The sequence below is a fragment of the Lycorma delicatula genome, chromosome 8, assembly GCF_047948215.1.
Source record: "Lycorma delicatula isolate Av1 chromosome 8, ASM4794821v1, whole genome shotgun sequence".
In the NCBI taxonomy this organism is placed as follows: domain Eukaryota; kingdom Metazoa; phylum Arthropoda; class Insecta; order Hemiptera; family Fulgoridae; genus Lycorma; species Lycorma delicatula.
In genome coordinates, this window is record NC_134462.1 from 31,793,101 (window position 1) to 31,819,511 (window position 26,411).

At 28.7% G+C, this 26,411-nt stretch overlaps 1 protein-coding gene across 2 annotated transcripts in view; it reads right to left on the reverse strand.

Moving 5' to 3' along the window:
• Positions 1–1,631: 1,631 nt before the first annotated feature.
• The window catches only part of S (EGF receptor activation regulator Star), a 42,136-nt gene continuing 17,356 nt past the window's right edge, over positions 1,632–26,411 (reverse strand). For both annotated transcript variants that reach the window (XM_075373720.1, XM_075373721.1), the window contains exons 4-5: positions 10,043–10,252; positions 1,632–4,315 (exon numbers count right to left, since the gene is read on the reverse strand). In XM_075373720.1, coding sequence (XP_075229835.1) covers positions 4,175–4,315; positions 10,043–10,252 — 351 coding nt within the window. In that variant the 3' untranslated portion in view covers positions 1,632–4,174. The remainder of the gene's footprint in view (positions 4,316–10,042; positions 10,253–26,411) is intronic.

Genomic DNA, 26,411 nt, shown 5'->3' on the forward strand with positions numbered 1-26,411 from the left:
GATTTAAATTGTGGATGTTCAGAGAGAAGGAAGAGAATAATTTTGACAGTTCTGAAATCTGGTTATAGAGAATAATGAAGAAAGTGGTGAAATCTCTTTCACCATTGAAAGTGTCAAAATTACCAATAAGTAAATATAGAAAAGAACAGGAGTAATTTATATGATAAACATGATAAGGAACAAGAATAAAATCTTGGTAAAGAGATATTCTACATGAAAACTGTCCCTAAAGATAATTCAGGGAAAGGTGGATGGAAAAAGGGAAGAAGAAGAATTAGGATGATCAGAGATACTAGGAACAGAAGAATCTATAAAGGAATGAAACAAATTCTCAGGACTAAAAAATGGAGGATTATTCAGTTGAAACTCTCTGAAAGACCAATTCCTTTCAATTCACTATTTGCACAAATACGATTAATAAAACAACATATAAAAATATTTTAAAAATAAATAATATAGTTACACTTCCATAAGTAATTCTATTATATTTTTTTTTTACTTCATTTTGTTAAACAAAATTATATTCAAAAAACTGATCATTTGCTTAAGCATTTTTGAAAAGTAGGTTATTTTAATGTAACTTCACTCTAATGACATATGCTGGGCAAAAGTGTGATCTGAAAACTAGTATTACTAAAGAAAGTGACCAATAATGATGTGCAAGAAGATTGAAACTTAAATATCAAGAGAACAATTTTGTTTTTATTTATAACCTAAACTGCATGCAATTGGCTTGTTAAACTGCTCTCACATGGCTACCAAGTCCATCTTCTTAATTGCATGACTTAAAAGATTTCCAGATCCTCTTTCACCTAGGAAAACAGGACGCTACACTCACTGCTCACAATACTGTGGTATGACAAAAAAAGTCTAGAATAAGTGAATTTTGTTATAAATATAAAACATGAATTGGACAATTTATATGGATTAATCTCAAAATATTTTAATAAAAAAAAACAATCAAATTTTTATTTTGTATTCTTTATCATTCTACAATATCTATAAATGCATAAAGTATTCAATATATATATATATATTTAATAAGTAATTTAGTTACATATTAACACAGACATTATTGAAATATAATATTATCATTAAATATACATAATACACATATTTATGTATTATGCATCTTTTTTTAACATAAAATCAATCCCATAACTTATTAACTGTAATATCTGTAAAGTTTTATGATTAAATATGAACTTCATATCAAACCAAATCACAAAAACTTTGGCACTGCTTCATAAAAACATCTGTTACTAATAAATATATACTTCTTATTTATATAAGAAGTATATATATATACACTTTTTATATATATATATATATATATATATATATATATATATATATAAAATAATTAATAATAATTATTAATATATAATTATATATAAAACAATATGTATATATATATATATACTTTTTTCAAACACACTGTCTCGTGTGTCAAATCATAATTAATTATTTATAGTTCAAGCACCACCACATACACACATATATAAAAAAGTAAGACTGATCTCATCTTTTAAGTGTTAAAATCCTTTTTTTATTCAATAAGGCCTTTTCGGACCCTCTGGATCCATCATCAGTTGTTAACACAATTAATGATGAATCCAGAGGGTCTGAAAAGGCGTTATTGAATAAAAGAAGGATTTTAACACTTAAAGGTGAGATCAGTCTTATTTTTTTATATATGTGTGTACATGGTGGTTCTTGCACTATAAATAATTAATACATATATTTATTTTAATTTTTTTTTAAATTAATGACAAATAATTCAGGATACAATAAATTAAAAAAAATTTTATACGTTTGTAACACAAAGTTAAAAAAATAAAGTTATAATAATTAAGAATAATTTATAGTATATAAAACTAAATATTATAATTACATAAATTTATGGAAGGTTAAGAGTTAATTTATACACAACAAAAATAATTATACACATTATCCTACTCGTTTGGTTTTTACATAAAAAAAAGTAAAATTAATAATACAATTTAGTAATTAAACGATGATCATTTTCAACATTGAAAAAATATATATACAATATTTAGTTATTTAGATTGTTATATATACACTCTGAAAATATACAGTTAAAAGTTAAAAAAATCCAGTTTTACAAAACTATATTAGTTTACAACAATGTGTAAAAATAGTCTTTCAAAATCAATTTACATTTTTAACTTAATAACATGTGTTACAAGTATAATTAATTTAAAAAAGAAAAAATATATATATTAGAAGAATAGTACTTTGTAACTATAATAATTTAAATTACTGAATTCTGTCATACTGTCAACTTCTGTGACAGAATGGTAGCATCTCAGCTTTTCATCTAGAAGGCCCCAAGTTGAGAAAAAAAGTATGATACATTTATAATAAAAAAATATATATCAACAGAACAACATATGTAAGAATGAATAAGCTCAACCAACAATATCTGTAATTATTTAATTATTAGCAGATGACTATCAAATAAGCCTCACATGGATTTATTCTCTTTCACTCTATCAGGGATTAGGGATTACAATATTTAAACTTCATTATTAAACTGACAGCAGCCGAACACTTTTAATAAGTTTGATTCAAACCAGTAATAATCTCTGTATTTATAAAAATCAATAATATAAAACACATACTCATTGTAAGCTATGTTTGCCTTATAATATTTTATTCATAAATAACTATAGCTTCATTTTTTGTAAATGACATGAGGGTAAAATAATATTTAAGAAAGTTATGATACCCAAAATTGTTTTTACTCAGAGATTGCTTTAAAAACCAGTAAATAAGAAGGTAAGAAAATAAAAATAGTTTATTAAAATATAAAACAAAAATTAATAATACTGAAGAAAGAAAGAAAATATTTATTTATAAGATGTTAAAATAATATGTGTATCTATGAAAATTTTCAATAAATATAAGAAAACAGAACGTGGCTATATATATATATATAATAAATAAAACAAAAAAGTATCTTTTTCTTCTTTTGTTTAGAAATCCAAATAAAGTCTTATAACTTCCAAATATCCAGAAAAGAACACAAGATACAATGGATTAAAATGAATGCACATTCACAAATAAATGCACAAAATAATACATTAATTATTTATGTGGAATTATTTTTTATTATTAAAATACAATCACAAAATCCAATAAGGGTAACTGACAGTTACTGTTATATTTTTATGTTTCCCACTTCAAAATGCAAAAAGGAATTAAGTAGAGTGAACAAAATTTGACAACCATAAGATGCTAAAGCAAAATAAATAAAAATAATAAAATCAGAACTACTACAAAAGCAAAATAAATAAAAATAATAAAATAAGAACTATTACAATAATAAAAAAGTTCAAAAAATATTTATCAAAAATTATACAACAGAAAAGTTTATCACCAAAATTAATTAAATTCCACACTAATAAATGTCAAGTTATCATTACACGGTATAAATAATATTTTTATTTCCATGGCAGTTATATACAATATAAATACAGATTATTTTAATCTCTTAACTGTGTGTAATGAAATATTAAGTAACCTGCTTAACAGGAAACCACTAATAAGAACAAAGAAATTAAAAATTCACTCTAATCGATGAATGAAATACTATATACTTTCTTTTACATGATAAAAAATGTTTTTAAAAATCTATTTTCAAAAATAATGTGTTCAAATAATCTAAAAAAATAAATAATTAATTCTCAATTATGAATAACTGTTAAAATAATTACAGTAGCCAAAGATAATGTAATTTTTTGCCACTATGACTTACAGTCTTAACACTACTTTTAAATTATAGAAAACAGAATATGTAACAACTTTAAAGATAAACGACAAAAATATAAAAATCAAATTGTTATGATACACAATACCCAGTTAGGAGATTAACATTTCACAAGCACATAAAATACGATATTTTATAAAAGTTTATTTACAGTAATTTTAGTATAACAAATTAACCGATTAATTTTTAATACTTTTCAATTTGTAATATTCTTTATATTGAGCATCCATATACTTACACAGCACCAAAAAATAAACAATAATAAAAGACTAGCAAACTTTATAGGCTAATAGAAAATAATAATTATTCTAATATTTGACATTAGAATCACTACTTACTTATTAATCTCAATTCAAAAAATTACTTAAAATAATCACACATTCATTCCTTAACAAATATAAAATCATTTGCTAACCAATCCGGATGAGTTACAGTATCATGTAATCTGTATCCTTTACCACTCATAAATTGAAGTATTTCTTCACGTCCTCGTTTCACATGAGCAAATTCCACTGATAAAGTCTGAAAAAACAATTTTTTTTCATATTCATATTGCTTTTGAAAATTAAGTTTCTTAACTACTTAATGCTATGTATTTTTAATAGAACTTGGGTAAAAATTATAATATTTAACACATTCTGTAAATATTAGAAGATAGATCTTGCTTACTGCCATGAAATTTATCTTTCATAATTGAACAAAAGCACAGCATAATTTCTTTCATTAGTCATTTTATTTATCTATTCCAATTTAATTCTATTTAACAAACTTAATTAGAGTTAAGAAATTATAGAGTATTGAGTACAATAGTTTATAGAAGTATAGAGTATAACTTAATTAGAGTATAAAGAAATTATATTAAAAGACTGCTACTGAGTGTAAGCAAAGGTTCTCTGAAATGTAAAATATTTTTTAAAAATTTACTTTTGTCTTATCCTACATTTTCCAACTAATTTTCTTGAATTTTTGGGGAAAGATGACTGATCTCATTAGGGCATAGTATTTTTAAATAATAAAGATGATGACATCAAAAATATTAATGTATGTATACTAGCCAGCCAGTCTATCCAGAACCTGGACTCTTAAAGCGCAGGTAAACACCACAGCTAACTCTGGGCCTCCCCTAGCACTGCCGAGCTTGCTTAGCTCACCATTCCTGTGTTGCAGGGGGATGGCACCTTGGACAACCACAGAGATCGGGTTGGTCGACATTCCTGTCTAGCCAGAGGGCTCCGCCCCCTGAACTGTTTGTTATCTTCATGATTGTGAGAATAATACAGATAAATAACAGTTAAAGTATTCAGAAACATGAAAAAGAAACTAAATTACAAAAGACAGAATAATAGTAAATATGGTAACTAAAGTACACACACACACACACACACACCTTTGACGACGAAAAATTTATAACTTATTTCTTTGCCATGGTGGCAGAAATATAATAATGAAGTAAAAGAATTAATATTTTTTTCCTTAATGAATATCTTTAATTTAAAACTTCACCATCCTTGGGGATGAAGAAATAATGAATACTTTTAATATTTTAACCTCCAAGGCCGCAGTCTGTGGCTTAGAACCTTCCATGATATAATACAAAAGTTACCTGAAAATTTGAATGCGATTGAACAGTTGGTTCTTCAAGTTGAAATATATCTAAAAACCTTCTTAGTTATGCCAAGAAACATGGGTAAAAATCTGAATACGACTGATCGAGTAGTTTTTCGTTTATCCCGAACAAACAAAAACCCCCTTCGTTATTATATAATAGTTTAGATTTATTATACACATGAAAAAAGGAACTGACTCTAAAATAATTGTACTGCTTAATAAAAATGAATGTTTCTCAATTCTTTAAATTTTAGCCTTTAAGAAGTTAATTTATCCTTTATTTTTTATCTTATTTTTATTTAAAATATATGTAGATCTAAAAAAAAATCTGCTCTTACGAGGATCATTTGTTTCAAGGTCCGATCAGTCACGAAATTAAAACCAGTGAAAGTAAACAAATTTTTATTTGTAACAAGTACTTACATAGTTACACTACTTCTCTACATAGTCGCCACTCCGATTTAGACAATTGTCATAGCGTGGTACCAACTTTCCAATACCCTCGTCCTAGAACGGAGCCGCCAGTGTTTTCAGCCATGTTTCTACGGTGGTTTGCAGCTCAATGTCTGTACCAAAATGTTGTCCTTGTAGCCAGCATTTCATGTGAGCAACGAGGTGAAGATTGGATAGAGCCAAGTCCGAGCTGTTTGGTGGGTGATCAAACACTTCCAAACAAAAATGCTGCAGGAGCTTATTTGTTACAGCTGCAGTGTGCGGCCAAGCATTGTCATGGAGAAAGATAATGCCTGATGACAACAACATTCCTCTCCGCTTATTCTGAATTGCCCTTCGTAGATGTTGAAGAGTCACGCAGTATGAGGCAGTAGTGATGGTCATGCCACGTTCCATGAATTCCACCAAGAGAACTCCATTCCGATCCCAGAACACAGTAGCCATACGCTTTCTGTTGGAGAAGGTTCGCTTGAACATCTTTGGTTTACTGGGAGAATGAGAATGCGGCCACTGTTTGGATTGTTCTTTTGTTTCTTCAGTTTCAAAACAGACCCATGTCTCATCCCCTGTGACAATTTTGTTCAAAAAATCTTCTCCTTCATTGTGGTAGCGCTGGAGAAACGTTAGGGAGGCGTCCATTCTCATTGTTTTGTGATGGTCGGACAGCATCTTGGGAACCCATCTCGCACACAGTTTGCAGTACTGAAGTCTCTCTCTCACAATGTGTAGAGAGCTGACCTTGAAATTTCGGGAAATGAATCACTCAATACAGAAATTGTGAATTGACGATTTTCTCGAATTGCCTCATCAACTCGCTCAATGAGACCATCGGTTGACAATCATGAACATCTCCAAGTCCTGCTTTAAAGTTCTTGCACTATTGTCACACTTTGCTGTTGCTCACTGAAGTTTCACGGAACACATTACTTATTCATCGATGAATTTCAGCTGCATTACACCCCTCAGCCTGAAGAAATTGAATTACTGCATGCACTTCACACTTGGTGGGAGATGCTATTGTTGTAGACATGTTTACGTGCTAGCTTCGTGTTTAGAACTAAACAACGTGACGTGGCGTGATTGAAGGCCATACTAGAGACACTGCGCAAAGGTTCATCTGATTTTTGCGCGGGTTTTTATTTTGCGACCGATTGGACATTGAAAAAAAAATAACCCTTATATTAAAAAAAGGGCAATTTACAGAAGTACATAAAGGTGAAAAACACCTGCATCTTGATGAAAATAAATATGGATCTTAATAAGAAATGATATGACTGTTACAAATTGTAAGCAAAGGGTTTTTGGAATACTGGAATATGCAGTTTTTATCTTCAGTATTCTAATCATTTTACTTGAATTTTCACACAAATACTGTACACTGTAAAACAGAATTACTTTACGCTACACATCATTACACTAATAATCCAATACAATGATGATGATGATAATGACAATGACAAAAAGTAACTAATAATAAATCACAGCAAACAAATCATTAATAAGAATAAATAAAGAAATGAAAATATTTTTAAATCACAATACAGACAATGCATTATTTTGTTTTTAAAAAATGGTCTAATAAAGTTATTTGGAAAAGATTTATAAAATATCACCACTAGTGGTAACTCCTTTAAAAGATTAAAAAAGATGAATTATCAAAATAAACCAACTGTGAGGATAAGGCTTGAACACACGTTAAAAAAAGAGACTGAGGTCAACTAAAGAAACTCAACTTTTTTAAAAACAGGTAAAAAAAGAAGGCAACTATATTCAATCACTTACCCAAAAACGTTTGGACTGAAATTTATATAAATAGCAAACACTAAAATTTAAGGTCTTTTTTACTTTTACATAAAGAATAAATAAAAAGAATGTTAAAAGGAAATGATCTTCCTTAAAATAGTATCTAATATCTTCCTTAAAATATCAAAATGTGGTTAATTAAAAAAAAAAACTCCTTTTCTAAAGATCTAAAAATTAGCTTTAAAAGGATGTTTTTACATCTACTGCAGACCTCCTTTGTCAGTAGTAGTGATGTTGTTAATATCCAATAATTGAGGCTTTTGTTTTATTAAATACGAGGTCTGTTCTGAAAATAACCGAACATTTTTAATTACGTGCCAATAGATATTTAGTGATATGTGGTTGGCAATATTGTGTTTCACATAACCTCCTTTGTAACCACATGTTCTTGGATTGTTGATCTCTTGTTTAATTTTGTGTTACTGTTATTTGAGTGCAAGGTGTTCAAGTGTTTGTAGAAATTTTTGTAATGTGCGATTTTCAGGAGCAATGACACAATGAAAAAGTTTGCATAAAACTGGGTAAAACTGTCACAGAAATGTTTCAACTTTTGAAACTAGTTTATGGAGATGATGCTCTGGGTTGTACAAATTGTTATGAAAACCAATTCATCCAATCGTACAATTAGATGATTTCTTAACTGGATCATGCCGTCACTGATAAATTGAACATTATTTTTTTGTCTGATAAATTGATGCATCGAGTTGCAGCAAAGTTTGTTCCTTGTTTGATGATCGAACAGTAGAAAGAACACTGAGTAGGGATTTGTCAGCAATTTCTTGAACAAGACATGATGATGTAACAATCATGCAAAACATCATAAGAGGAGACGAAAGCTGGATTTACAGCTACAACATTGTGACAAAAGTTCAATCATCACAATGAATTAGCAAAGTATCTCCATGCCCCAAGAAAACATGTCAGACTCAATCCAATGTCAAAAGTCATGCTCACTGATTTTTCACTTTTAATGGAATTGTGCATTTTGAATTCTTGCCTTAAGGTGAAACAGTGAACCGAGCATACTATCAAGGCATTTTACAAGGGTTGCGTGAAAAAATCCACAAAAAAAGATCAGAGTTGTGGTGAGACAACTTGTGTTACCTTCACCACAACAATGTGCTCGCACACAGCTTTGTCAATTTGTCAGTTTTGTGCCAAAAATCAGATAACTGTCCTCCCTCAGCCTCCCTACTCTCTAGAACTGTGCGCAGTTCTAGCTTAATGTGAGTTTTTAGCTTAAAGTTCTAGCTAAACTTGTGAGTTTTTCTTATTTCCAAAATTAAAATTGGTGATGAAAGGATGCCACTTTGAGACTATTGATGACATTAAAGCCAATTCGTCACAAACCCAAAGGCCATTTCAAATGAAGCTATCCCAGACTGCTTCATGAAGTGGAAACACCGCTGGGAAAAGTGTGAATAGGGGAGGGGAAACTTTGAAGGGGGACAAGAACCAATAATCTGTAAAATTAATAATAAAGATTAAAAAAATAAAGTTCGGTATTTTCTGAACAGACCTCATATATTAAATAGGGAAATAATGTTATTTTACTAAAATGTTATCTTGATGCTTTGGTCATATATGAATAGTAGCATCATAGCTTATATTTCAACTGCTGTTTCAGAAAAAGTTTTGTGCAGAGAAAAACTGAATTAAATTTTCAGAATTAAAAGGGATAATTGTTTCAAATACAATAGAGAAGAGAATATACATTACAGTATTTCTAAACCTATAAAAACTGACTGCAACATTATTAATGCATACTTGGGAATTATGTAAAACTTGTTTTGGTGATATTTTGAGAACTTTATGAAACATTTTAATAGGTGAAAGTCTTATAAAACTTGCTATTATAACAAATTTTTGCAAGTGAGACTTATCATAAAAATAAAATAGCTAACAGAGATCAACATCTCTAATAAAGTTAACTTTTTATTTTATTTTGTAATATTATTATGTTAGTAAAATATTTATGCATGTCTTATATTACTGAATAGCAAGAATTCTGATAAAAAGGAAAAACTGGGTTATCTAAAATTAAATTTTTCAAGTGTAATAGAAACATGAGGAAAATGAATTCTATTTTCTTCCTAATGACCAAACATTAACATATAAAAAGAAATGGAAATGCCCAAAGATACAGATTTATGTTAATCGTGAACACCTAAATACACATTAATGCAAAATAACTGAAAGATCCATGTATACACCAAAAAGACATTTCGAAGTGAAACAGGCTGATTCACTAGACAATAAGTAATGAACAATCTAATATCACACTACATAAAAGCGCATCGGAGGTAAAATAAAGATATTTTTAGTTCACAGATACCATAATCTATGTAAAACTTCAATAATGAAGCTTAAAAATAGCTCACTTACCTGTATATGAACTTTATCAAATGGAATTGTTTCTAAGACATCTAATTCAACACCTTCTACATCTAAACTGAAATAATCAACATATGTAACATTCAATGCAATCATGTAAGTATAAAAAGGAAAACACTGGACATCAACATGTCCTGCCCTTCTTTCTCCAGCCTTAAATTCTGATATTTTACCCATATTGCTGTGTTGTTCAAATGACACCTAAAAATATATATACAAAAAAAATTTAATAATCAAGATAAATTTGTAAAAAAAATGCAGGATTAATTATGGTTTAATCCACAAATAATAAAGAAAATAAAAAACCAATAAATTAAATAATGTAATTAATTTTAAAAACAATAAATAATCATGTATAACAATAAGAGAACCATTGTCAATTTTTTTCTAGTAAGGAGGTTCAGTAAACACAACACCACTTTTTAGCCTGAAACAATTTATAAAAATTCTAAAAACTTTCCCTTGAGAAGATAAATGTGTTTTGGACTACACAGGATTCCAGAGATAAATTCATATCCACTTGTACAGTTTAATTCAATGTGCAAACAATATTTTACAATTCATCACAAATTAGCAGAACTAATAAAATAACTATTAACTATATTTATAGATAAGACAAATAATATCATAGTATATCCTGCAGTATTTTCAAGTTCAGCACACCTTAACATGCCTTTTAGTTTTTAATAGGCACAGAAAATCAGCATAATACAATAAAGTGCAATTTGGTAGTAAATTTGATGATGTAAATTATCACAATTTATAAAATTCTAAAAAAAGGACCACATATAAAATAAACAGCTTTTTTTTAACAGGTGTCTATAGCTGCTTTAGAAAATGGCTGAAAGAAAAAAAAAGATTCATCATTAAATGAGTAAAAAAAGATACAGAAGTATGTCTTCAATCATATACATGATTGATGAGTATTTCGCTTGCCTCTGGATATGTGTTGGTGAGCAGGTACAATGGGAGTATAAAGGTTAGGAAGGGAAATGATAGAGAGTTCTGCTGTCTGCAGATAGGCACGTGAGTGCACACACTCAGGTGTGTGCATGTACATGTTTTGCCCCATTTTGAAAAAAAAATCATTTTTGATAGGCTCTAAAGTTACTTTATTGTAAGTTATGAAATCCTCTTTAGACATCCTCCTTCATTCCGTCTAAAAAGAGGGAACGAATGACAAATTTAATTTCAGGAGGTACGATTTTATTTCTACACTTCTTGCAATTTCAAACAATAAAGAGAAGGGCGAATTTTGTTGAATGAATAAATGAATGAAGGGGAATTGTATAGACTTTACAGTGTAAACTAAAATATAAATCTAAAATATCTACTTATATACTAAGTTAATCTTGAAGTTCTGGAATAGGCAAAAATACAAAAAAAGTTTTCATCATTATTGAAATGCATGTTTTATTTTAACAGTTTCAGTTTTAATTCCCAATAATCAGGTTGATTAAAACATGTCATGTTATTTTTATCATTAGGTAATCATTTCTCTTTTTCTTAAAAAAAAAAAACTATTTTTTTATGAAATTTTAAAAACTGACACCTTAAGATGATATGCAGAAAACAATTTGAACATTTTTTACAATTTTTTTTTTAAATCTATGAACACTTCTGCACTTTATTTCAAAAAATTTCTTAAATGAAGATTATGAAATCAATAACTTTTCATTTTTTCTTTCCTTACTATTATTATCAAAATACCATAGAGCCACAAAAATTGCTATTCTACCAAAAATTACCCAACATAAATTTTCTGTCTCAGGGACCATGAAAAATCAAAATCTGTCAAAAAGTCCATTTACAAGTGTGTACTGGTTTCTATTTTAAAATCTCTGGAATGGGTAAAAGTATAAATTTGAAATTCAGTAGATGACTAATATAACGAGCCCTGATTCTACTAAATTTCTGAAAAAAGCACATTGAAGAATAAGAAGAGGTATGATATTCATATCTTGATAAATATGACAAATAGTAAATTTCTTTCTTTACCTTTTTATTTTGATACTAGTTATATTTACAAAAGTTTTGTCCAATAAATACTTTTAAATATCACAAACTTCTCTCAAATATTTCAAACACAAATTTTATTCAATGCCGGTTAATACAAAAGTCTTGTGATTTAATATTTATCTATACATAAAACATGTTTTAGGAATGCTTAAATCTCATTTTGACAAATTTTTCAAAAGAAGGGAGGATAACAAAAGTCTGTTAACTTTCTGACTACGAAGCTGTGTTAATGCAAAGAAATTTGAATTTAGTAGGATAATAATGGCTTCTATATGCGAGAGACACTGATGCTATTAACTTTTTTGTTTAATTTACTTCACATTGGAAAATAAAAAGGTGATATTCTTGATAAAAATATCAGGACAAATTTTTTCCATACTTATTTATTTTGTCTCCAATGTACGTAAAATTTGTTTAAAAAATGTCAGAAATCCATCCCTAAAGTTGATGTTTTTCTAGAAAGTTAATAAATAGTAAACTAATTTTCATACAAACTAAAAGGTATTAAAAGGAAGATTAATCCATTCTCTAAGTAATGGTCCAGTTACTGCTGCTATTTGATTTAAAAAATGAATTGAGTAAAAACCCACGCCACCCACTGTGATGGGTACAATGGGATTGTTTACTGAAATATAGTGTTACAATGTATTATAATTGGGTGCTATAAGGATTAATACACATTACACAAATTTAGAAAAATACATAAGTTTTCATTTAACAATCCCTATTTTGTTTAGCTTTGTCATTTTGCAGATAACCTCTGTAAAATCAACAGTTCAGAAGAGATTCAAGTACAATTTACATAACAAGAGTGTTTTGGCAACTTTATTAAAGAAAAAGGACATAACATTTCTTTAAATGTTACAAACAGACATTCAATTAATAATTTCATTAGTTTTTGGTAAAAAAACCATTATTTTTTCAATATTTAAAAACGTTTTTTCAATATTTTAGTATTATAAATTAAATGAATAAAAGATAATTTATTCTATCTAAAATATAATCTTTCAATATAGAAATATATATACAATTTACCTCATAGTAGTACTTATGTTTGCTGAAATTGTGTTTCAGCAAAAATATAATTTGTATTGAAATGATTATTCTAAAATATTTGAATTAGTAAGTGAATTACAGTCTGAGTAATGAAATAAGGCAGGCAAGTTTGAGTTGTTATAATTTTAAAAGAGAAAAAATTATACCAAATTAATCATAGTTTTGTTTACATTACTTTATTATCAACTGTGTTTAACAAAACAAAATTCACGTCATTTACACTTATAGAAAACTGAGGAAAATTCTTTCTTTTTTTTTTGCGCTTGTGTATATATACATAAACAAACAAACAAATAAACAAACACATACACACACACCAAAACTAAAATATATATACAAACTTTATAACAGAAAACCAATTCTATACAATATGCAGATATTGTACAAGGGTGAATCAAATTTAAATGATAATTTTGCTATTCTACACAGCAAGCATTTCCGAGCTGGATGAGGGAACCAGCTTGGTTAGCTCCTCCACTCTGTTCTGTCATCAATACAGCCATGAGTGGACAAGAGGTTCCGTTGTCTGTATAATCATAAAGGTTTAACGTATAATCATAAAGTTTTTAACTGATGAAGGCGTTAAACCTGTGGAAATTTTAACTCATTTAAAAGTATAGTTTGGGGATGTCACAATGTTCCAGAACCAAGTGTATATGTGGGTCAGACAATTTAACGGTGGGTGACAAAATGTAGAAAATGAAAGTCATGATCGACGCCCAAAGTCAAGTCTCGTAGCTGACAACATCCTTGCTGTTTGAGAGCTTGTCAAAAGTGATAACCAGTTCACTGTTTAAGAAATCTCATCAAAAATTGGTATCAACTACGAAAGTGTTCAATCCATTATCACTGATCATCTTGGCTTTAGAAAAATTAGTGCTCAAGGGGTTCTGAAGTTGTTGATCGAAAATAAAAAAACAGGTCAGGTTGGAGATCTGCGAGGTACTTCTGAATCAATTTTGGCAAGAAGGGAATGATTTTTTGAGGTGCATCATATATGTGATGAGACACGGGTCGATAATTACTCTCTAGAATCAAAAATGGAGTGGCGAAGGAAGGATGAGGGCTGCCCAGTGAAGGCCAAAACCCGTCAGTCAGCTGGAAAAGTACTTGCAATGATTTTTTTTGACTTAAGGGGAGTTTTACTCATTGATTTTCTCCACAATCAATGAACGGTGAATGCAGCTTACTACTGTACCAGCTGTTAATCAACAAAAGCCACCTATTGCAACAAAAGACGGGGTATGCCCATCAGAGATGTCATCCTTCTCCATGACAACAGTAGGCTGCACATCGTGATTTTGACAAGGGAAAAATTGACTGGGAAACCCTTGACCACCTTCTCTACAGTCTAGATTTGACCCCCTGTGATTGGTTTTGTTTGCGCCCTTGAAAGAATCACTTGGAGAGGAACGATTCGAAAATAATCAAGACATCAAAAAGCACATGTGGAATTGGTTGACAACTCATCCTCAAACTTTTTATGAATATGAACTACATTCAAGCTTCCAAATTGTTGGCAAAAGTGTGTAGATTGTGCAGGAGACTACACAGAGAAATGATGATGGTAAGAATTGCGTATATTATTATTCAATAAATTTATAAAATAAACTACTGTTTATATTTGATTCACCTTTGTATAATAACAAAATTTATTACTTCAATTAAATTTTGTATTGATTTATACTTAAATGGTGCAGTAATTTTTATGAATGCATTAGTTTAACTCCATGATTTAATTCAATGGTGACAGATAAACGGAAAACAATCTTTTTTGACCTTAAATTGAGCATAACTTCAGAATTCAACCAATCTTCAACAAATTTTCACATGCACAACTTCAGATAGATTACTACAGCATATTTAAATTTCAATGAAATTGATCTAGTAGTTTTGGAAATTTTCGTGCCAAAAACTTTACACATAGGTTTATATATATATATATATATATATATATATATATATATAAATGGAAATCCCAATTTAAGTGAATGGTATTTTTGTCCTCCTCATACCTCAAAACGTAAAGAAAGAAAGTCCACTTTCACTCCCCACTCAAACTTTGTGACCAAAAGTAATATCATATTTTCTTTTCAATCGGTAAAAAAACATGCAATTACATAAAAAAATCATTACAGAATGCAAAAGCCTTTTTTCCTAAACTAAAATGAAAATCTGCCCTCCTGACAAATTTATTGTGATATAGTTTTATTCAATTCTACTCTTGTGCAGGAAGTCATACTGTATAATATGATGTCTTTCAGCGAGTTAGTTCATAAATCAGTTCATTTCATCATTAGTTAGTTCATGCAGTTGGGTATCAAAGAACAAGAAAAGCAACCATATTTTACAGAAAGTCATGTCATGTAGAGATATCATAAAAGACAATGTAATTATGAAATAGGCCTGCGAAAGGGGATATAGCTGGAGGGCAGTAGACTTCCGCGAAACAATATTTTTTTTATATACTCTGGTTGAAGGAATATACATCAAAGAAATTGGATGTAATAGCATCAAATGGTATAAATTAAAGAAATTTGCACTCATGAATTAAATACGAATCAGGACTGGAAAAATTATTTGCATAAGTTTTGCACTAATTCATTATTAGAAATCAGAAGGAAGTGGCAGTTGTAAACAAAACTGTAGAGATAGATGAATCCTGTTTTAGTATGAGGAAACATAACATGGTTGTACATATCCACAAGTGTGAATTCAGTGGTGTTTGGTGAAAAGATAAACACTGATTTTTGTATGCAGTCCTAGACTAAATCTCAGCTTCTGTGGCATGAGTGGTAGCACCTTGGCCTATTATCTGAAGGTCCCGGGTTCAAATTCTGGTCAGGCATGGCATTTTCACATGTTACAAAATTGCCATTTCATCTCATCCTCTGAAGCAATACCTAACGATGGTCCAGGAGGCTAAAAAAAATTCCTGGATTATATGGCTGAAATGCTGATGAATGTCATTTAGGAATGTATGTACAATCACATTAGATATGTGGAAAGCATAATGCCATAAAATGTATTCCAAATATGAATTTTAGGCATCAAATGGTCAATCAAATGCAAAATTTGGTTAATCCCATATTGGGTGCACATACTCAATCAAGTTGTGGAATTTGCCCAAAAGAAGTAACCATATTAATGTGGTACAAGCAGACAATTACTGGACTCCCTACATGTGTGAATTTTTACTTCCTTGTATATAGTAAAATTTTGGTTTCCAGATTTCAACAGAAATATCCATTTTGACTAATTTCTGTGTGTCTGTATGTACGTATGTATCTTGCATAACTAAAAAACGATTAACCATAGGATGTTGAAATCTTGGATATAGGACTGTAGTAACATGTAGTTGTACAAACAACCCCTTTTGATTGCAAACGACTGAACCAAAAGTGTCCAAAAAAAATCCAAAAACATTTGGATTTTGGACTTTTCTTAACCGCAGTAATAAGCCTTCATTGAGAGTTTTTCAACGATATATCATAAGTAGTACTTATTTTAATTGGTTTCAGAGTTATAGCAAAATAAAAGTTTAATTAATGAAATATTTGGATCTTAGGGGAAGGCACAACGGTCTGAATCTGACTTCATTGCCTTTTTTTTTAAATTTAAATATATTGTGATTTAATAATAATTTTTAACTTCTCAATGCAAAAAAATTTTTCAATGAATAATTAAAAATAAAAAGTTTAAGTGAAATAAACTTTTATGAACTTTTCATTTAAAAAAATGTGTAAATGTAATTTAATAGGTGTACAAGGAAGTCATGTGTTGTCCACATCAAATTTTTTTTCAGTCATTTTACTGGTTTAATGCAGCTCTCCAAGATTCCCTATCTAGTGCTAGTCGTTTCATTTCAGTATACTCCCTACATCCTATATCCCTAACAATTTGTTTTACATATTCCAAACGTTGCCTGCCTGCATAATTTTTTTCCTTTTACCTGACCCCCTAATATTAAAGAGACTGTTCCAGGATGACTTAATATGTGGCCGTTACGTCTGTCTCTTCTTTTAACTATATTTTTCCAAATGCTTCTTTCTTCATCGATTTGCCGCAACACCTCTTCATTTGTCACATTATCCACCCATCTGATTTTTAACATTCTCCTATAGCACCACATTTCAAAAGCTTCTAATCTTTTCTTCTCAAGTACTCTGATCATCCAAGTTTCAATTCTATATAAAGCGACGCTCCAAACATATACTTTCAAAAATCTTTTCCTGACTATTTATCTGAGGCTCCCTCACAACGGCAAGGTTTCATGATTCATAGAGGGAGTTTGTATTTTAAAAATAGACAAATATGAAGAGTAAAATTGTTTAATAGAACAACTTAAGTATTAATAAAAAAAAACTAAATAAATTAAAATATGTACCAAACTGTTCATTGTAAATTATTGATAACTCTTTATTCATATACAAACATATCACATTAATTTAGATAACATATACAACAGAAAAATCAATAATTTTATCTAAAAAAAAGGCATAAAAAAAAAATGAAATGTGTATATCGAGCACTTTCAGGCCAATAGAATTTGTACATTGAATAACTCGTGGGTGAAATTAATGTATAATCTACATTTTTATATAAACATCAATATATAATAATCTCTAGTTAGATTAACATTGAAAAATCACAAAACATTGTAAAGAAATGGGTTAACATGGACTATGGATAGTCATCCATAAGTGATCGTCCAAGTTACGAATACCAGTGAGTACAGAGACTATCATAATCCATTATAATAAAATAAAAAAAATAAAAACAATAAAAATGGGCTTTGTTTAAATTCAAGTTTCCCTTTATTGAAAGAAATAGAGAAAAAATTAGTCAACCAGTAAAATTTTTATTTTTTTGGCAGCGTTGAGTGTTAATTAGGAAATGACTTAAAAAATATTAAATTTTTTAAATCAAATCCGATTTCATTAATTTCACTGTTTCTTTTCAATCACCACTTCAAGTTGATAAATTAATTTTTAATTTCTTATAAACTGTTAGTACTGCCAAAAAGTATTTTGATATAACAAATTAATACAAACATAATTTTTTTTAAACTTTTATTATCACTGAAATAATAACCACAATGAATTGAAATTTGATGAGATTAATGATAAATGTCCATATTTTAACATATGCTACAGATTTTACTGAACAGTTTTCTCAACTCACAGAGCTTTGAAATAGCATGTATACCACACAAGGTAAAAAAAAGTTTATTATAACACAAAAGATTATGTAATCACAATCTGTGATTACATAATAAGTATTAAAAAGTTAATAAACAAAACAAAATTCATACCTAACCTTATTATTAATATTTAGTTCAAAATATTGATATTGATATTAAATTTTAATATTTATTTTGAAAGCAATTCTTTTAATAACCATACTTCTCTGTAAAAATACAAATTAATTTATATTTAATAGATCAACCCTAAGTACAGAATAATTTAAATAGAATGACTTACCTTATTTCATTACACAAACAGAAATGCTTCCATGAACTTGATTCGCATCATCAGCTGCATACATTTATATATATATATATGGATTGCAAGTTTAGGATGTTTTTATATATATTATTATTATTATGCTTTTACGGCCAACATGGGACCACTTAAGTCAATTTTAGTTGGATCTTTTCTGAGAAAAGCGTGTTATTTTACTCTTTCGAGCTGCCCAGTATTTCTTCATCCGTTCAGATCTTGCTTTCTTTTCTTCATCCGTAAACACCCTCTTCGTTGTATTTTGTAGTTTGTCTGTCTTTTGTTTAAATCTAATGCTTTTATCTTTTAGCTTTGTAATTTTTCCAGTTTTATTCTGTAGGTCAGTCAGGGAAATTCCCAATTCTTTCATATCTTCTCTAATTTCTTTGATCCATCCTACTTCTAGCTTTTGGAACCAGAGCTTTTCAATGATATTTCTTGACAGTCTTGTTTGCGGTGTCCTTATGAGATGACCGAAGAAAGAGATTCTTTTTTTCCGCATAGTATCAGTAACAGGCTCTATTTCTCGATACACCACCTCATTTGGCACAATCCACCATTGGCCTTCTTTTTGGTGTTTTTTATTGATACACGTTCTGACAATTCTCCTCTCTATTTTCAGAATTTTTTCAATTCGGTTTTTCTGAGTGATTTTGAAAAGGGTCTCGCTTCCGTAGGTGACTTCTGGCTGTACTACAGTTTTATAATGTTTAAGTTTTGTTTTAGCAGAAAGGCATTTTTTGTTATATGTTGACCAAGTTAATTTTTGGGATTTAATCATTTTATTTGTCCTGTTTTGCCATGTCACTTTTTCATTTAAATTATAAGTTATTATTTCCCCTAGATATTTAAATTGTTTTACTATTTTAATTTTCTAATTGTTTACCGTAATGTGCTCTATTACCAGAGGATCTATGGCCATTAGTTCAGTTTTTTCGAAAGAGATATGAAGCCCTATCTTTTGTGCTAGGTTTTGAAGGCTCATGATTTGTGTTTTGGCTTCTTGAATATTATTTGCTAAAAGAGCGAGGTCATCTGCAAATCCTAGGCAATTTAGTGTGATGGAGTTTTTCTTAGTACCCATTTTTATATTTTTGGGATTTATTTCATACCATTTTCTCATGACAAATTCAAGGGCGCAGTTAAAAAGGAGTGGTGAGAGGCCGTCTCCTTGCCTCAATCCAGTTTTTATGTAGAAGGGTTGAGAGAGTTCACCTCTGAATTTCACTCTGGACTGGGTATTGGTTAAAGTTAATTTTATCATGTTTACGAATTTAGGGTGAAGCCCCAGGTTTCTCAGAATATTCAGCATGGATGGTCGGTGTATACAATCATAGGCCCTTTTAAAGTCGACGAAGGTGATTATTAGTTGTTTTTTCCGTCTTTTATATAAGTCCATCATAAGTTTTAGGGATATTATTTGCTCCGGGCAACCTCTCCATGGCCTAAATCCCCCTTGGTATTCCCCAAGTTCCAGTTCAAGTTGGTCTTTGTATCGGTTGTATATGATTCTCGACAGGATTTTGTATGTGCAATCCAGGAGAGATATGCCTCTGTAGTTTTCAGGATTAGTTTTATCCCCTTTTTTATGTAATGGATGGATGAGGGCTGTGGTCCAGTGTTCTGGAAGTTTTTCTTCGTTCCATATTTTCACGAGGCATAGATGTAGGGAAGTTTTGACTGAATAAACTGATGAGTGTTTCCAGAGTTCTGCGAAAAGCTGGTCTTCTCCGCTTGCTTTGTAGTTTTTTATTTCATTTAAGGCTGCGAGAACTTCTTGAATTGTTGGCGGGTTGATATTTACTGGTGAAGTTTTAACTGGAGTTTCAGTGTCAATCTCAAAAAGCTCTGGGGGGTCGTCACAGTTGAGGAGTCTATTGAAGGTTTCTGCCAAAATTTCAGCATTTTCTTTATTGGTGTGGGCCATATTTCCTTTTTTTCCTCTCAGCATAAGGGTGGGTGGTTCATATCTTTGAAGAGCCTGACCAAAAATTTTATAATAGTCTCGGAAATTAGTTTTCTTGGAACTTTCTTCTATTTGCTGAATCAAGTTTTTTTGGGCTTGTAGTTTGGTTCCTCTTATAATTTTCTGAGTTATTTTCCTTTGTTTGGTGAATTCATGGTTAGATTCTTCAGTTTTCTGGGTTTGGTGGTTGATCCAAGCCCGGTGTCGGTCTTTGACTGCTTTGTCACATTCTTCATTCCACCATTGGTGTTTTTTTCTTGGGTTTATAGGGGCTAGTTCTTCAGCTATTTATTTCAGTTGGGATGTCAGTTCTTTTAAATTATTAGTTAATTTGATTTTTTTTTTTGTTTCTTCAAAGATGGCATTGTTTATTAATTTATGTGGATCATAAGCTCTTTTGTTTTTAGGTTGGGATTTTTTCTTTTTATGCGGGTGAATTTTATTTTAACTTTAATTAAGTAATGGTCCGATCCAGTATCTGTTCCTCTCAAGACTTTTACATTATAAATCTCCTTGTGATAATTCCGGTCCATGCAAACATGATCCAGTTGCCATTCTCCTTTTTTCCAATCTGGGTGTTTCCAAGTCTTCAATTTGTTTGGTTTTCTCATAAAATAGGTGGATTTTGAGATCATATTATGGTTTCTGCAAAATTCGACAAGTCTTTGGCCGTTCTTGTTAGTTTTCTTTTGGGCAGGCCATTTTCCGATAATATCACGATATCTTCGTTCTTTACCAAGTTGGGCATTAAAGTCCCCTATTAAAATCTTTGTGTGGGTCTTATTTATGTTGTTTGCAGTTTGGTCAAGAAGTTCCCAGAATTTGTCCATCTCTTCTCTATCTTTTTTAAGATTGTTTTTGTCATTGGTGGGAGCATGGACATTTATTATGGTGTAGAATTTATTGGCTGATTTTAGGGTTAAGGTTGAAATCCTGGGGGAGTAAGACTTAAATTCTACGACTGAGTCAATTATTTTAAGATTGATTGCAAATCCTGTTCCGAACTGTGGGCAATTCTTCATCACACGTTTCCCGGGGATTCCTTTGTAAATTCTGTAACCCTGAGATTCAAACGGCTCTCGATCGGTGTTTCTCATTTCTTGAAGTCCTGCGATTAGGATATTTTGTTTGTCCATTATGTCTGTTAGAGTTTTTAGTTTGCCGGGTTTAGTTAGAGAATTAATGTTGTGAGTGGCAATGTAGTTTATTTGCTTGTGTCTTATCCTCAATTTTGAAGTTGTGTTGTTTTTGGGTGTTTCCAAACGCTCCGATTCATTGTTATCTTTTAAGCAGCTGCCCACCGGATCCAAGTGCAGCCTTTTCTGGTATTTACCAAACGGTGGATTTTTTCTTAAAAGACCTTCCATATTTGACTTTCAAAGGCAAGTCAGCCTTGGGTGAGAATAAATTCCCGAGTTACAACTCTGGATGTGATCCAGATTTAGTTCACCAGTAGAAATCTCCACGTTTCTAACTGGTTATCCAGACGAACCAACTTGGAGGCGCAAACCGATTTTTTTAATTGAGATTTTAAGTATGGAGAAAGTTTAAATCGGTTACGGAATCATTTCGTCCATATATATATATATATATTAAAAAAAACATCCTAAACTTGCAATCCATAATAATATATTAGTTATAATTTTATGTTAAAAATATTTTTAAACCAATTAAATTTTATTAAAAATCTTTAAATTAAATTTAATCACACTTTAAAATCTTATATAAAAAAATTTTATTTAAATTAAAAATTTCTTAAAATTATAATCAAAACAAGGGATAAAAAACAATTAAATTTAAAAATTGTTTAAAATTACAAAGATTAATGAATTAAAATCAATTAAGTTAAAATTAAAATGTAAAAATATAATTAAACAAAGATAAAAATTAAACAATTAAAAATAAAAGCAAAAACTTAAGTAAAGCAAAATCATCTACTAGCCATTTCATTGAATTTACTCTACTAACCATATTGAAAGATCAATTACTCACCATTATTACCAAAACAGATAGTAGTACTATTTACTGTAGCTTTATAATACCGTCATCCTTGTGTACCGTCTGAAGGTTGATCTTATTAAATTTATTCTTAGGTTTAAATAAATAAAACCTTTCTAAAATGTCAAAAACCTTATTACTCCTATCCATATCACATTTTTTAATTTCTAATATTTTTAAGTTTGTCTGAATATCTGATATTATGTATTTATTTTTAATCAGATGATCTGATACATTCGAAAAGCCTAGTTTACCTTTTTTATAACTTCTAAAATGTTCCATGAATTTAGTTTTAAAGATCTAGTGGTTTTACCAATATAAATATGTTCACATTCATTACATACGATTTCATAAATACCACTCAAATTGTATACATCAGAAGTATTATTATGTATATTACCTACTTAATGTTTTATTATGTGGTTTTATTCATCTGGTATGCAGGTTTGATCTTATTATTATCATCATAAACCTTAATGTGTTCCGACTATTTTATCAGTATATACATATTTTAAACATACATTGTCAATTTTTTGTGTGTTATTTATTGGTATTAAATTTGTGCTATTTTTAATTTTTACCATTTTTTTATTACAAATATTACCTGCCAAACTACTTTCATAACCATTATATATAGCAATCTGTTTTATAATATTTAATCCTTTGTTTTTAATTCATTTTTATTTATGTATTTTTTGTAAAATTAGTTGCTTTATGTATTATATTTGTATAAGTACTAATCTTATGTGAGCATGGGTGATTTGAAGCTCTTCGTATAGTAGTTTTGTTAGATGTTGGTTTCCTATATAGACATTATACATTGATTATTTTTACTAAACTCAATCCCAACATCTAAATAATTTATTTTTCTATTGTTATCAATTTTGAACGTAAATGCACTAAAAATTTACTTTACTCTAAAAATGTAGAGTAAAATTAGAAATTAAATAAACATATTTTAATAAAAGTTTAATAAATAATGAATTAAACAGTGTACATTTATATTTGGTGAAAGTTTTGGGTAACCAAAACTTATTTAATATGTATATTTGAACTTGCATATAATATAATCAAAGACAGTATAGAGGTATATCAGGGAAAGCTTAAAGATAATAAATATAGTAAAATTAATGGTTTAATAAGAAACAATAACAGTTATAAGAGTAATAATGACCATAATTATGATTCTAATAAATAAAATAATCGTATAGAATTAGGTTATTTCACTTTGCAAGAAAATTTATAAGTAGATAATAATTATGATAATTTACAAATAGAAGAAATGCTAGCAAAATCGAGTTCTTTTCCTGATAAAAGTTTTGAATTGGTGAATTTAACAAATATGGAACTTGATAAGGATGAAAAATTTATTGCAACTAATGCGTATAAGTTTAATCTAACAAAAAATGATAAGAATGATATTACTAAGAATATTGTAGTGGATTACTAAGTAAACATAAATAAAGCAAACGCTAGCGATAAAGATATTGATGTAAAATGAGGAAGTGTAAATTACAAACACTTTATTAATAATAATAAAAAAATAATTTACAACCTAAAAAATAAATAAATTTATAATGATAGTGTTATTTTAAAATCTGATAAAATGAATACACCGGTCATCATGTATTCTGATAAAATTTAATGAAACAATATATAATAAATAATTAGTTAAAAGAAATAAAGGACCCTACTACAACGTTTTGAGAATTACTAAAAGTTTAATAATGAAATTTCGTAATATTTTTAATTATGAAAATAATTCAACATATCATACTAGACTGTACCCTTATGAACCAAGTACACCTACATTAACTGGTTTACCAAAGTTACACAAACAGGATATACCTATGCATCTATTATAGTATACCAATAATTTTTAATTATTAATTAAAAATTAATTAATTTTAAAACTGCTCCGTCTTACATTATATCTAAAATAATAGATAAAATTCTCAGAAGGAAAATAAAGTTAGAGTATAAATATAATATAAAAAATATTTACGAGTTGGTAAATAAACTAAAGGTCTTAAATATAAATCATAAAACTAGGATGGTTATTTATGATATTTGTAATATGTATCCTAGTATACACATAGAAGTAACTATTAATATATTAAAGAAAAAAATTAGTACAAAATCACCTTATTTATTGAAACCATCATTGTTATTATAAGGAAAATATGCAAACAAAATTATTTTAGTTTTGATAACAAATATTACACCCAAGAAAGTATACTACTGATGGGTTTTTCATTGTCATCCATATTGTCTGAGATTTATTTACAGGAATTTTAAGATAAAATAGTTTATGAGTAACATACACATGATATTTTAATTTGGATTAGATACATTGATGATATTTTTGTAGTCTATAATCCAGTGATAATTGATGAACATTTAATAATCTTGAATAAGTTAAGTTCATACTATAGTGATTTGAAATTTACGTTTGAAATTGAAAACAATAGAAAAATAAATTATTTAGATGTTGGTATTGAGTTAAGAAAAATAATAAGTGTATAACATCAGTATGTAGGAAACCAACATCTAACAAAACCCACATACAGAGAACTTCAAATCACCCATGGACATATAAGATTAGTACTTATACAAGTATGGTAAATAGAGCAATTTATTATATGAAAAATAACATATAAATAAAAATGAATTAAACAAAGAATTAAATATTATAAAACAGATTGCTATATATAATAGTTATGAAAGTAGGTTGGAAGACGGTATTTATAATAAACAAATGGTAAAAATGAAAAATAACACATATTTAATACCAATAAATAACACACAAAAAATTGACAATGTATATTTAAAATATGTATATACTGATAAAATAGTCTAACACATTACAAAGGATTATGATGATAATAATAAGATCAAACCTGCATACCAGACGAATAACCACATAATAAAACATTAAGTAGGTGATATACGTAATAATACTTCTGATGTATACAATTTGAGTGGTATTTATGAAATCGTATGTAATGATTGTGACCATATTTATATTGGTAACTAATCCTTCAATATGGTTAATAGAGTAAATTCAGTGAAATAGCTAACACAAAATTTTGCTTTACTTAAGTTTTTGTTTTTATTTTTATCTTTGTTTTAATTATATTTTTACATTTTAATTTTAACTTAATTGATTTTAATTCATTAATCTTTATAATTTTAAACCATTTTTTATATTTAATGGTTTTTTATCTCTTGTTTTGATTATAATTTTAAGAAATTTTTAATTCAAATAAAAGTTTTTTATATAAGATTTTAAAGTGTGATTAAATTTAATTTTTTATATTTTTAATAAAATTTAATTGGTATAAAAATATTTTTAACATAAAATTATAAGTATGTTATTATGGATTGCAAGTTTATGATGTTTTTTGTAATGTATATATAAATGTATGCAGCTGATGATGCGAATCAAGTTCGTGTTTGTGTAATGAAATAAGTTAAGTCATCCTATTTCAATTATTCTGTACTTAGGGTTGATCTATTAAATATAACTTAATTAATATCTATTTATGGAAAACTACGTACACTACAGCAACAACTAGGCATATAACAAAATGATGTATGTAAAATTCTGAAAACAATATTAACAAAAGCTGTGTAACTGAAGAATTCTTTACACACATTAAGAACTCCTTATTCAGTAAGTAAAACAATACAAAAAAAAAAACTTTAAAGGATTGCAGTTACTGCAACACTGTGGATTTATTATGCAGAATTATTTGTATAAAAATTAACTGACCTGTAACTGTTTTGGTTTAAATAACATAAAATTAAGAGGACACAT